Source organism: Eriocheir sinensis, chromosome 28, assembly GCF_024679095.1.
Source record: "Eriocheir sinensis breed Jianghai 21 chromosome 28, ASM2467909v1, whole genome shotgun sequence".
In the NCBI taxonomy this organism is placed as follows: Eukaryota; Metazoa; Arthropoda; class Malacostraca; order Decapoda; family Varunidae; genus Eriocheir; species Eriocheir sinensis.
In genome coordinates, this window is record NC_066536.1 from 18934780 (window position 1) to 18949483 (window position 14704).

Below are 14704 nucleotides of genomic sequence, written 5' to 3' on the forward strand. Positions count from 1 at the left end.
TGTGTCGTCTGCAAATTTACTAATGCGATTATTGAGTCCAACATCCACATCGTTGATGTAAATAATGAAGAGCACTGGGCCAAGAACCGAGCCCTGAGGGACACCACTAGTGACCGGCGCCGTCAATCATAACTCTTTGTTGTCTGTTGCTCAACCAATTCGCGATCCATTGGTTTACTTGACCGTCAATGCCTATTTGCTTTAATTTATAAAGTAGTTTATGATGTGGGACTTTCTCAAACGCTTTCTGGAAATCAAGATAGACTACGTCCAATGATTTGGCTACGTCATAAACTGAGAAGAGATCGTTATAAAAGGTCAGTAGGTTTGACAGGCAGGATCTTTTGTTACGGAAGCCATGTTGTGAATCCCCAATTAATGAGTGGCTTTCGATCGAGGTAACTCACAACTTTGTCTCTAATTATGCTCTCGAGTAGCTTACCTACAATTGAAGTTAGACTAATGGGTCGGTAGTTACCTGGTATTTTTTTGTCTCCTTTCTTAAAAATCGGTGTCACGTTAGCCTTTTTCCAATCCGAAGGGACGATGCCTTGTCGCAAGGACATATTGAATACGATAGTGAGGGAGGAGAGTATTTCGCTCTTTGTTTCTTTAAGGCTTTAAGCAGTATAGGATATACTTTGTCGGGTCCGGGACTTTTATTTGTTTTAAGTGAATGGAGAGCTTTAAGGACCTCATCGGTTGTTATTTCAAAATTAGGCAATGCATGCTCGAGATTTACAATAGTACTGGCGTTGGTGGTAGTGGGAGGAAGACTGTTAGTATTAAACACCGAGGAAAGTAATTGTTTAAGAGGTTTGCAATGTGTTGGCTGTCAGTCACTAGTGCACCGTCGGTGTTTGTTAAAGGTCCAATACCACTTTTGATCGCCTTTCTGTTGTTTATGTAACTGAAGAAAGATTTCGGATTATTTTTTACAGTTGGTTGCAATATTTTCTTCATATCTACGCTTTGCCTGACCTACTAGTCTTTTTACTCGTCGCCTGGCATCATTATAAAGTCTAATATTTTCGGGCGTGCTTTGTTCTTAATTTCACTATTAAACCACGGTGGGCTTTTATTAGTGTTAATTCGCTTCTCGCACAAGGGAACGAATGTGTTCTGCTGAGTGAGTAAGTGATTTTTAAAGCTTAGCCAGGCTTCCTCTACGTTGCCGTCATCTGATAGTTGTATTTCTGTTAGTTTTTGTCGGATTTCTACGAAGTTAGCTCTTTTGAAATTGGGCACCTTTACTTTATTTTCAGCCACTGATGATTGAGCTCTAATGTCGACGCACACTAATTTATGATCGCAAGAACCGAGGTGTTCTCCTACCGTGACATTACTGACTAGGTTAGCTTGGGTCGTTATAACAAGGTCGAGTATATTATTTTGTCGAGTTGGCTCAGAAACCATTTGGCTTAGATAATTTTCTTCTAGAAATTCGATCATTCTATGTGACTCGCCTTCTGTACCTGACAGTGTCGCCCAGTCGATATGGGGGAGGTTAAAGTCTCCTAATATCAGTGAGTCGTTGTTATAAAGTGACTGCCTTAAGACGCTGAACATTTCAAGGTCGTCATCGAGTGATTGCCCGGGAGGTCTGTAGGTGACAGATATATTTAAATTGACTTTTGCAATGTTTACTCGTACGCACAAATGTTCAACGTTACTGTTTCTTGGTGTTTTGTCAGTGGGTTGCAAATAGCTTTTGACAAAAAGGGCGACGCCACCGTCTCTACGGTTTACACGATCTTTGTTGAAGAGTCTGTAGCCATCTATGTTGTATTCGGAACTTAAATCAATATTTGTGGTGTCGATAAATGTTTCGGTTATAGCAATTATGTCAAAATTTTCTGTTAAAGCAAGACATCTCAGTTCATCAAATTTGTTTCTTAGGCTACGCTCATTGAAACTAAGGATTTTTAAGTTATCTAGAGGCTTAGTAATAGAGGTGGTGGTACTTGCGGGATTACGGTTACGGGTTTGTTGCGATGCACGGCGTCTATTTACACGGGCGGGGTGGAGGGACGTGGCTGAGACTCGTTTTTTGATCGGATGTCACGTACTGCGTCGTTGAGGAGCCTTCCGAATCTGGCTGCCCCGATGGGAGACAGGTGCAATCCGTCCCTGGAGAACGACTTCAGAATAGTTTTACAGATGACAGCAATATATTCTTCATACCTAAGCTTTGCCTGACATACTGGAGCTTAAACATGTATTTGTGTGTGTGTGTGTGTGTGTGTGTGTGTGTGTGTGTGTGTGTGTGTGTGTGTGTGTGTGTGTGTGTGTGTGTGTGTGTGTGTGTGTTTTCAGGTCACCCTTGGACAAAGTGAACCAGAATTTGGATGCTCGCTCTCTCTCTCTCTCTCTCTCTCTCTCTCTCTCTCTCTCTCTCTCTCTCTCTCCGAGCAAAAAACGAGTCACGGCCACGTCCCTCCACCCCGCCCGTGTAAATAGACGCCGTGCATCGCAACAAACCCGTAACCGTGATCCCGCAAGTACCACCACCTCTATTACCAAGCCTCTAGATAACTTAAAAATCCTTAGTTTCAATGCGCGTAGCCTAAGAAACAAATTTGATGAACTGAGATGTCTTGCTTTAACAGAAAATTTTGACATAATTGCTATAACCGAAACATTTATCGACACCACAAATATTGATTTAAGTTCCGAATACAACATAGATGGCTACAGACTCTTCAACAAAGATCGTGTAAACCGTAGAGGCGGTGGCGTCGCCCTTTATGTCAAAAGCTATTTGCAACCCACTGACAAAACACCGGGAAACAGTAACGTTGAACATTTGTGCGTGCGAATAAACATTGCAAAAGTCAATTTAAATATATCTGTCACCTACAGACCTCTCGGGCAATCACTCGATGACGACCTTGAAATGTACAGCGTCTTAAGGCAGTCACTTAATAACAGCGACTCACTGATATTAGGAGACTTTAACCTCCCCCATATCGACTGGGCGACACTGTCAGGTACAGAAGGCGAGTCACATAGAATGATCGAATTTCTAGAAGAAAATTATCTAAGCCAAATGGTTTCTGAGCCAACTCGACAAAATAATATACTTGACCTTGTTATAACGACCCAAGATAACCTAGTCAGTAGTGTCACGGTAGGAGAACACCTCGGTTCTTGCGATCATAAATTAATGCGCGTCGACATTAAAGCTCAATCATCAGTGACTGAAAATAAAGTAAAGGTGCCCAATATCAAAAGAGCTAACTTCGTTGAAATCCGACAAAAACTAACAGAAATACAACTATCAGATGACGGCAACGTAGATGAAGCCTGGCTAAGCCTTAAAAATCACTTACTCACTCAGCAGAACACATTCGTCCCCTTGTGCGAGAAGCGAATTAACACTAATAAAAGCCCACCGTGGTTTAATAGCGAAATTAAACAATCAGTCAATGAGAGAAAATTGTTTTACAGGTTAAAGAAAGAACAAAGCACGCCCGAAAACATTAGACTTTATAATGATGCCAGGCGACGAGTAAAAAGACTAGTAGGTCAGGCAAAGCGTAGATACGAAGAAAATATTGCAGCCAACTGTAAAAATAATCCGAAATCTTTCTTCTGTTACATAAACAACAGAAAGGCGATCAAAAGTGGTATTGGACCTTTAACAAACAGCGACGGTGCACTAGTGACTGACAGCCAACACATTGCAAACCTCTTAAACAATTACTTTTCCTCGGTGTTTAATACTAACAGTCTTCCTCTCGCTACCACCAACACCAGTACTATTGTAAATCTCGAGCATGCATTGCCTAATTTTGAAATAACAACCGATGAAGTCCTTAAAGCTCTCCATTCACTTAAAACAAATAAAAGTCCTGGACCTGACAAAGTATATCCAACTCTGCTGAAAGAAACAAAGAGCGAAATACTCTCCTCCTCACAACCGTATTCAATATGTCCTTGCGACAAGGCATCGTCCCTTCAGATTGGAAAAAGGCTAACGTGACACCGATTTTCAAGAAAGGAGACAAAAAGTAATTACCCGTACAGGCCCATTAGTCTAACTTCGGTTGTAGGTAAGCTACTTGAGGGCATAATTAGAGACAAAATTGTGAGTTACCTTGAAAGCCACTCATTGATTGGGGACTCACAACATGGCTTCCGAAACAAAAGATCCTGCCTATCAAACCTATTAACCTTTTATAACGACCTCTTCACTGTTTATGACGTAACCAAATCACTGGACGTAGTCTATCTTGATTTCCAGAAAGCGTTTGATAAAGTCCCGCATCATAAATTACTTTACAAATTAAAGCAAATAGGTATTGACGGTCAAGTAAACCAATGGATCGCGAATTGGTTGAGCAACAGACAACAAAGAGTAGTGATTGACGGATTTAACTCAGAGTGGGCGCCTGTCACTAGTGGCGTCCCTCAGGGCTCGGTCCTTGGCCCAGTGCTCTTCATTATTTACATCAACGACGTGGATGTTGGACTCAATAACCGCATTAATAAATTTGCAGACGACACAAAGATTGGTAACTCGGTTCTCACTGACGAAGACAGGCAAAGCCTCCAAGAGGATTTGCACAAAATTTCAGCTTGGTCGGATAGATGGGAGATGCCCTTTAACGTAGACAAGTGCCAGGTCCTTCAAGTTGGAACGAGGAATAAGAAGTTCGAATATGAAATGCGCGGCGTTAAACTCAAAAGCGTTCAATGCGTCAAAGACTTGAGGGTCAAAATCGCGTCAAACCTCAAATTCTCACAGCAATGCATCGATGCAGCAAATAAAGCGAACAGAATGTTGGGCTTCATTAAAAGAAACTTTGTATTCAAGAATAAAGATGTAATACTCCCGCTCTACAACAGTTTAGTCAGACCCCACTTGGAATATGCAGTACAGTTTTGGTCTACCCACCATGCAAAGGATATTGCTAAATTAGAAGGTGTTCAGCGTCGGGCAACGAAAATGATCCCTTCCTTGCGCAACAAATCCTACGAAGAAAGGCTTTCTACCCTTAACATGTTCTCTCTTGAGAAACGTCGCCTCCGAGGAAAACTGATCGAATGTTTTAAAATACTTAATGGTTTCACGAATGTAGACAGATCAACATTGTTTATGATCGATGACACTTTGCGCACGAGGAACAATGGCGTAAAACTCAGATGTAGACAAGTAAATTCAGACTGCACCAAATTTTTCTTCACCAACGTTGTAGTGCGAGAATGGAATAAGCTTCCACCATCAGTGGTCCAGTGTAACACGATTGACTCCTTCAAAAATAAGCTCGACCGTCACTTCCTTCAACTTAATATCAACTAGAGTAGAAATGCAACGTTTTTGAGTCTTCTGATTAATGTAAAATCACTTAGGTTTAAGGACAGGCCACCAAGTCTGGACCATGGGGTCTGTGTGGTCTGATTTTCTATGTAAATCTATGTAAATCTCTCTCTCTCTCTCTCTCTCTCTCTCTCTCTCTCTCTCTCTCTCTCTCTCTCTCTCTCTCTCTCTCTCTCTCTAGGTATATATATATATATATATATATATATATATATATATATATATATATATATATATATATATATATATATATATATATATATGTTAACTAGAGAAGAAATGCAAAGTTTTGGAGCTATCTGATTGATGTAGAATTACTTAGGTTTAAGGACAGATCACCTAGTCTGGACCATGTGGTCTGATTTTCTATGTAATATTCTATGTAAATCTCTCTCTCTTTCTCTCTCTCTGAGCTTGAAATGAAAATATGTCAGAACTATGAAAATAATATTAGTTAATGTCCCTTTTCAAATGGTTTTAAGGTGGCTTTATAATAGTTTATGTACTGTTATGATCTGAAGAATTGCCATTTTAATCCCTTATCATTCTACTGATGTTATTCACAGCTTAATTTATTTCTACTGTAAGTGTTTCATTGCCACGTTCACAGGTTGCTGAAGTATGGACAGTCATTCATACACAACAGCTTCGGGAGTGACAGCATGGATGTGGAAACCATGCCTCTAAGATCTGAGATAGAGCGGTGGGATCGCACCACCATTTGGTCAAACTTTCCAGAGTTGTCTTACACTGAAATGATGGAAAGTGATAGTGGCCTCAGGCAGTGGCTTGACATATTTTATAAAGTAAGCATTAAAATGAAAAATAAATATAAATAAAAAAATAAAATAAAAATTGTTCATCTACCAGTGTATAGTTCTAATGCCTTGTTCCCTCCAGGAACTCCTATTGAGGGCTTGGCCATGGCAGAAGTCAATTGTATTTACATATGACTTTGTAAAACAAATTTCTTCCTCTTTGGTCAAATATCTATTTATTTATTTTGTCTGTTTACAAAGTTTTCCTTTAATTAACCATTATATAATGTATTCAACCTGGTCATAATAATATTTTTTTTAATCATTTACAGTTCATAAAGCAATTGCAAAAAAGTACAGCAACTTCATTATTTGGGGTGTTCATATTTTTGTAAAACTTTCCATTATCCAGGTTGAGTATAATATATCCAAAGGGATATGACATCACTTATGAAAATTTTGGCAGTAATTTGCCACAGACCATTGTTGCTGCAGGGATTTTATTTTTGCTTTTCTTCTGTTCAATGTCTCAGAGGCCTGCTGATAACATCAAAGAGTAACAGTTTGAAAGATGATACAAACTTTTGAGCTTTCAGGAGACATTAGTAGCTAATATACACTCATGCAAGAAATAGTCACTTTAACCCATATGCAGTTGATGTTTTATAATTGAAGTTAGTTAGTTATACTAAAACTGGTAACTTTTTATTCAGGTCTAGACTATGACTGTCATCTGTTAAGAGACTGAATCAACTCAATCCTGCCCTTTGTTTGAAATTACACAATTACTTTCCATTAGTCACTATTTACTTTCCATCCTGTCAAAGTTCCCTTAGTAACACCCCTCCTCAGTATGGTGTAGCAGTCCTTCGTGGAGTACCAACAGAGGAAAAGAAGATCACAGAGGTAGTGGAGCGATTTGCCTATGTGAAGGAAACCCAGTATGGCCGAACCTTTGATGTCATCAACAAAACCACAGAAGGTGCCCACCTGGCCTACAGTGGACTGGCTCTGGCCCATCACACAGACATGAATTATCGAGAGAAGAGTCCAGGCATGCAGCTCCTCCACTGTCTCAAGGTGCTCACTGACTGACATTTATGAACCAATAATCAATTAGAATGGTTTCTCATTACTCAAGTAAAATGTCATGATTAGTTATATTTGAATATACCATCATCAGTAGCAGCCGTATTTATATTTATATTTCTCTCTCTGTTAATGAATATTTTCATCCGCTTATTTTACAGGCTAATGACCCGAAGCTTTCTGATGGTGACATTGGAGGCCGCTCCTTCTTTGCTGATGGCTTTCGAATTGCTCAGTGGCTGGAAGAAAATGAACCAGCAGCCTTCCATGTTCTCACCTCCACACCAGTTCGGTGAGTCAGTGCAGTGGGAATGAAAATGCTGCATTTATGTATATTTACAACATTATTGGCACTAACACTGATCCCTGTGGCATTCCGCTAGAGTTTTTTCCAATCTGATTGTTCATCTTTCAACATGGTTCTCATTTCTGTTTGTCAGGTAATTTTTCATCGATTCTGTCATTTTTCTCCCCAATCCTCCTCTATTTTCTAATTTCCACAGCAGTTTCTTTGTATGAAACTTTATCAAATGCCTTCTCTAGTTCCAAAAATATGCAATTCGCCCATCTGTCTCTCCTGCAATATATTTTTTTTTTTTTTTTTTACAATAGAGGAAACAGCTCAAGGGCAAAAAAAAAAGGAAACTGTAATGGAAAAAAAAAAAAAGCCCGCTACTCACTGTTCCTACAAAAGAGGTAAGAGGAGTGGCCGAAAGATAGGTCAATTTTGAAAGGAGAGGTGTTCTGATACCCTCCTCTTAATATAGAGTTCAAGTTGTAGGCAGGAGGAAATACAGATGAAGGAAGCTTGTTTCAGAGTTTACCACCATGAGGGATGAAAGAGTGAAGATGCTGATTAGCTCGTGCGTAGGGGATTTGGACAGTAAAGGGATGAGCTTGAGTAGAAAGTCGTGTGCGGCGAGGCCGCGGAAGGGGGGGAGGCATACAGTTTGCAAGTTCAGAAGAGCAGTCAGCGTGAAAATATTGATAGAAGATAGAGGCAACATGGTGGCGGAATTTAAGAGGTAGAAGACTATCAGTAAGAGGAAGAGAGCTGATGAGATAAAGAGCCTCTTACTCTTGAGTAAAAACATTAAATTTGTAACACAAGATTTACCTTGTCTGAATCTAAATTGACTTTCATATATTATTTTCTCTTTCTAGATGGTCTACCCACTTTCTTTTAATTATCTTCTCACAGTTAAAAGACAGTGGGAAGACCATCTGGAAAGAGAGAAAATAATATATGAAAGTGTGTGTGTGTGTGTTACTGCATCTAGGTGGCTGACAACATAACACCACCGTGCACGCTCAAGGAAGGTAAAACAAGAAAAACGTAATGCTTGCATACACAGTGCCTTCCTTATCACCACAGTTACACTCATAGCACTTATACTACATACATTAACACATTTGAAACAAACAACACACCCACGACAACTACAAACAAGCACTCACACACAACAATCGTTTTCGCTCACCGTGGTTCAGTATTTCGAACAGCACACAAACAATGATACAAAAGCACACAAACGGCACACCATCCTTTTCTTGCTGCTTCTATGTGGAGACACGGGCGCTATGGTCAACTCTGGCCCTTATAACCCCAAGTATCCTTGCCAACTTTGTAGCAAGGCGGTGAGGTGGGGGCAGAGGGCCATCCAGTGTGATTCGTGTCGTGATAGATCCGAGCATGCTGGCTGGTAGGTACCACGTCAGCTGTATCGGTTCTTTCACGCCTACTTACGCTGGATTGGTTGACAATAGCATCTCGTGGATCAGCATTAGATGTGGCGTACCTAATTTCTCATCCTCATCCTTCTCAGCTGATCCTCCTATTCCACTGTTCAATTCCTTCGACACGCTATATCAACATAACACAGACAACCCTGGCACACAACACCTCCTCTTGAACCCCAAACATTCAACACCTCTCACCTCTCATAACCCGGCTCCATTTTTCACACCTAGTCCCATAAACACCCACAGACAGGTGCGTTCCCTCCGTACGCCAGACTTGACCCGTCACTCACCTCTCACCACAGCTACTAACACACCCAGGTCTGCCCTATCACCCTCCCCCGATCCTACCCTTAGTTCTCTTTCCCCAGTTCCTATTTCCATTTCTTCCCCTTGTTCATCACCTGTTTCACCTCCCTCCTCTACTTCTTCACCCCCTCCCGTTTCTTCTGTATCTTCACTATCCTCGCCTCTCCCTTCACTTCCACTACCACCACGTCATAACCATACTTCCCTCTGACTTTAACAATTAATTTCCGTAGTATCAAAAACAAAATAGCCCAATTACAACACCTAATCACCACACATAACCCAGACATAATAGTAGGGACTGAGACTTGGTTGACTTCTGATGTTGACAGTAGTGAGCTTTTCCCTCCCCCATTTAGTATGACTTTCGTAAGGACCGCCCGACAGACCTCGGCAAAGGTGGCGGTGTTATCATCGCCACCAAGCCGGGTCTTTGTGTTAAACTTAGGCCTGACCTTGACACAGACTGCGAAATCACCTGGGCCCAGTTACAAACCTTCAACTGTAAATCTCTTCTTATTGCTGCTTTTTACAGACCGCCTTCTACTAATACAGACTATTTACACAACCTTCAAATTTCTTTTTCACGCATACAGGCAGACAAACACATCTGGATCACAGGTGATTTCAACCTCCCCAACATCGACTGGACTGCAATATCCCCATTTGACCCTCCCGATGCTGACGCCCCCAACCCCATTATTCCCCACACGAACAGACGCCAACTACACGACACATTCATTGACATTATAAAAACATTTTCACTCTCACAAACAGTACTCCAGCCAACACGAACACATACTGTAACACGCCCCGGTGGCCACGGTGGCCCTTTGACCTCGGCACACACACTTGACCTTTTTCTCACCAACAACATTCTTAACATAACAAACACTCAGATTGTTCCAGGACTTAGTGACCATGACATACTCATTGTTGACGCTGACCTCCGACCGATTAGACATAAACAGAGACCCAGACAGATTTTCCTTTTTTCAAGGGCTGACCTAGACATGATCAAACAAGACCTAACTGCCTTCAACACTGACTTTTTTGCGACAGACCCACACACAAGACCTCCTTCCACCAACTGGAACAACCTGAAACACAAAATACATGCCTCAATTAACAGACACATACCACAAAAACCACTTTCTAGTAGGTACACACTTCCCTGGTTTTCCAGGGATCTACGCAGACAACATCGCAAGAAACAAAGACTCTACAGACGCGCGCAGACATACAACACAACAGATAATTGGACTGCCTACAAAAACCACCAAAAGACATTTGCCAAAAACATAAAAGTAGCGGAACACAAACACATACCAACTTACCTCGCAGACAACGTAAGAAATCACAAAGGAAACTTTTTCAAATTCTTTAACACGTTACCTGCGATGCGACCCACCGGTGGGTCATCAGCTTCTTTTATATGTTGCGATATGACCCACCGGTGGGTGGTAAATTTGCTTTCATATATGTCATGTTTTCTTTATATTATTGAAAGGAATTGGATTATAGTTAAATTACAGTAGTCAGCAGGTGTAGGTGGCCATAGAAAAATGATAGATAAGTAATATTGATAATATTTCATTATTTCATTTATATAAAAAAATAATACAAAAAAGACCTTATTTTTGTTTGACATTTTCATGATACATATAAAAATATATATTATCTTCTATTTTTTTTCATTCAAAAGAACATGGAAAACTTTCCTAAAACAAATAATGCAAATAGCGCTTTCATAAATGGAATTTCCTGGCTAGGCTTCAGTGATGTTTTTTGTCAAATTTCCTTTTTTTTGTGTGAAATTCCTTATATAATCTGCTGAACAAACTATGACAAGAAATCAATCAATGGTGAACTTCATAGATCTTATATCGTATTGATAAACACTAGTAATGTTGGCCAAATCTTCCATTCTGATGATGAAGCTCTCACACAGAGTTCTTCCTTTCCTGGGAATGGAAAGGAATGCTGTGTTGCTGTCACGTTTTTGCAACTACAAAAAGGTGATACAGCTAAATCATCAACAAAGTCCTCCTCTTCCTCCTCCTCATCAGTCACATCTTTTCAGATTTTTTTTTTTTTTTTTTTTTTTTTTTTTTTTTTTTTTTACATCTCCGTCTATAGCACCGGTAGGCTTTCTTCATGGGCCTGGTGGTCGGCCCAAGCCCGTCAGGGCGCAGGCAATTTTTCATAGTGGTGCCAGTTATGCTTGGCTCATGCTGCCCCCCTGGGTTGAGCTGCACTGAAGTGAGGGCAAATTACTTAGATCACAGTACTGGAGAGTTCGCCGCGATGCCAGTCACAGGCAACGTGTTAAGATACGCAAACATGACACTAACACGATTACATCACTTAAAGACAACACTAATACATTAGTAACCAGACCACAACACAAAGAACAAATACTCAACACACAGTTCCAATCGGTATACACACAAGAAAACAACCTGACACCAAACATGGCACACAGCCCATTCCCCCCCATAGCCCCCCTTGACATCACGACTAACGGAATACAGAAATTACTAGAAGGACTTGACATAGCTAAATCCACTGGCCCTGACAACATTCCCGCCTTCATCCTTAAAACCTTTGCCCCCATCCTTCAGGCCATATTCATCCAATCACTATCATCCACCTCATTACCCTCTGACTGGCTTTTGGCAAATATTGATCCTTTATTTAAGCCAGGTGACCGGACTGACCCAGCCAATTATCGCCCCATCTCACTAACATCGATTCCATGTAAAATTTTCGAACACATTAGACACAAACACTTAATGAATCACCTTGACACAAACAACATCCTTACTGACTCACAACACGACTTTCGACCTAAACGCTCATGTGAATCGCAACTCATAACAACATATTACGACATTACGAGGCCACTTGATCGACGTGACATTAAACAAGTTGACACTATTGTTTTAGATTTTGCCAAAGCCTTCGACAAAGTCCCGCACAAAAGACTGACATTAAAATTGAAATACTACGGTATTTCAGGACCTATTCTTCACTGGATCACTGCATTTCTTACTAACAGGACTCAACGTGTTCTTCTTGACAGATCTTCATCTGACACTGTCCCTGTTTCTTCAGGTGTCCCACAAGGCACCGTTCTAGGTCCCCTTCTTTTCCTCCTGTACATTAACGATATTCCACTGTCAACGCCTAACTCTTCCACTAGACTATTTGCCGACGATAGTTTACTGTTTAGAGCAGTAAAGACTACTGATGACTGCAGACTACTACAAAACGACTTGAACGCCCTCGAGCGGTGGGAACACACCTGGCAAATGCACTTCCGACCAGACAAATGCAAACTATTAAGATTCACCAGAGTGCACAACCTCATCCATCACATTTATAGCCTCTTCCATTTAGCGTAACCCGTTTCTGGGTCGTGATCTGTAGAGTCCCTCACAGAGTCCCGACAACCTAAGATTTGGACGCCATTATTGGCCCTGTGTTTTCACCGCGCTTTTCAAACACTAGCACACAGTCTCGCGGCGAAGACAGGGCCAATAATGGCGTCCAAATCTTAGGCTGTCGGGACTCTATCTATCAAGGGACTCTACAGATCATGACCCAGAAACGGGTTACGCTAAATGGAAAAGGCTATTACACTCTCCACAATTCAGATTTAGAATCGGTTCACACACACAAGTACCTTTGTATCCATCTCTCAACTAACTTGAAATTCAACACTCACATAGACCATATCAGTGCCACAGCCAACAGAACACTGGGGTTCCTGAGGAGGAATTTACATAACTGCACACCTGACATTAAACACATAGCTTATGACACACTGGAATACTGCTCCACGGTGTGGGATCCTCACACACACAGAAACATTGATCGGTTAGAACAAATCAACACCAAGGCGGCTAGGTTCATTACAAACAATTACACTCGAACACCTGGAATCACAACACGGATCAAACAACAGATAAACATGGAACCTCTTCACATACGCAGACAAGCACACAGACTTACACCTATGTACAAGATCACAAACACTCACATTGACATTGACCCACAAACATACCTACATAAGACAAACAGTCAACGTACTCGTAACACACACATCCATAAATACCAAACATATCACACTAACACTGACGCATACAAGCACTCATACTTTCCACACACCATACATGACTGGAACAGCCTCCCTCAACAGATTTTAGATTGAGGTACAGTAGACTCATTCAGAAAACAAATACATACTCTCTTGTCACCACAACACACCAACACTAACAACTACACTGGATTCACTTCCCTCCCTGCACACTCGGCTCCCCTGTCCCCCCAACAGCCAACACAAATATGCGTGTTATGCACCTATACAGGTGCCCTGCGCAGTATTGTCCAGATCTAGATCCAGATATTTGTTGCACTTCAAAAAGCTGGTGACACCTTACTAGATCATTTACAAAGATATCAATCTTCTTAATAGATTTTCAGTGACAAATGAGGGGCAGCAGTACTCTGCAGTGTGGCCTGTCCTGTGCACAAATTCAGATGGAGACGTGATTGAGGTGCACTACAACAACCGCACCATGAAGCCCCTCCAAGCTCCCACCCATGTGGTGATACCCTTCTACCATGCTTACAAGGTGAGGGAAACCTTTGTATGGCATGCTTGCCTTGGTCACTCATCAGTTGCCAAGAGCACCTTCAGATGGATTAAGACATTGTATTTGTTATTGAATAAAAGTGATTTACTGTCATATCATTCATATACAGGTATATAGTACTTGAGTTATGATGGAGTTTGCTACTGACAGGCTGGTTGCAAGTCAAAATTTACATTAAATAATAAAAAATATTGAAATGTCCTGCCAGGGATAGATTGGCAGTTGCACACCTCTTACCCTCCCAGCAAACCTGCCTCTGTCCTCATAACTCCATCTTGCCACAATCCTGCAAATGGTTGACCCTTTGGCCACACAACATTGTGCAACATTATAGAATTGAGCTACCGAGTTTTGCCAAGATGGCGGCATTAGCCAAATGCCCCACCAAGTCATTTTGTTGGGCATTGTGTTGGTCAGGGGACAGTGTTTGTAAGTAAAGGAAATGTTATAGTTATATGACTAGCCAGTGTCACCTCTGCAGGCTCTGCTGCATCTTCTTATTTTCTGTGAATGTTTTGTTCAACTATGATTGCTGTTTCCAATAAACAGTAGACTATAATAGCTGCTGCAAGAATATTGTAAGGGGGCTGATGTTGTGGGATGTCATTTTGCTAGCCAACTGGCAGCTGCTAGATTTAGCAATAAGCTTGCACAGCAGACTATAAGCATATAAAATGGTAGAGTAGCAACTATCAACTGCAGTGTGAGTAGTACTTGCAGCTTGTGTTCCAAGGGCAACTGAAGGAAAAGTGTGCCACACACACTTCATTCCTTGTGCGCCCCACCTCAACCCCAGCCTGGCTGGGGTGGGGCCAGCACATCAT

General features: G+C 41.3%; 1 protein-coding gene across 1 annotated transcript in view; it reads left to right on the forward strand.

Annotated features, from left to right (window-relative positions):
- LOC127004687 (gamma-butyrobetaine dioxygenase-like) overlaps positions 1-14704 on the forward strand; it is a 53950-nt gene that overhangs the window by 30913 nt on the left and 8333 nt on the right. Inside the window, exons 5-8 of the mRNA XM_050872776.1 lie at positions 5934-6129; positions 6934-7161; positions 7332-7462; positions 13700-13859. Of these exons, the coding sequence (XP_050728733.1) occupies positions 5934-6129; positions 6934-7161; positions 7332-7462; positions 13700-13859 (715 nt within the window). The remainder of the gene's footprint in view (positions 1-5933; positions 6130-6933; positions 7162-7331; positions 7463-13699; positions 13860-14704) is intronic.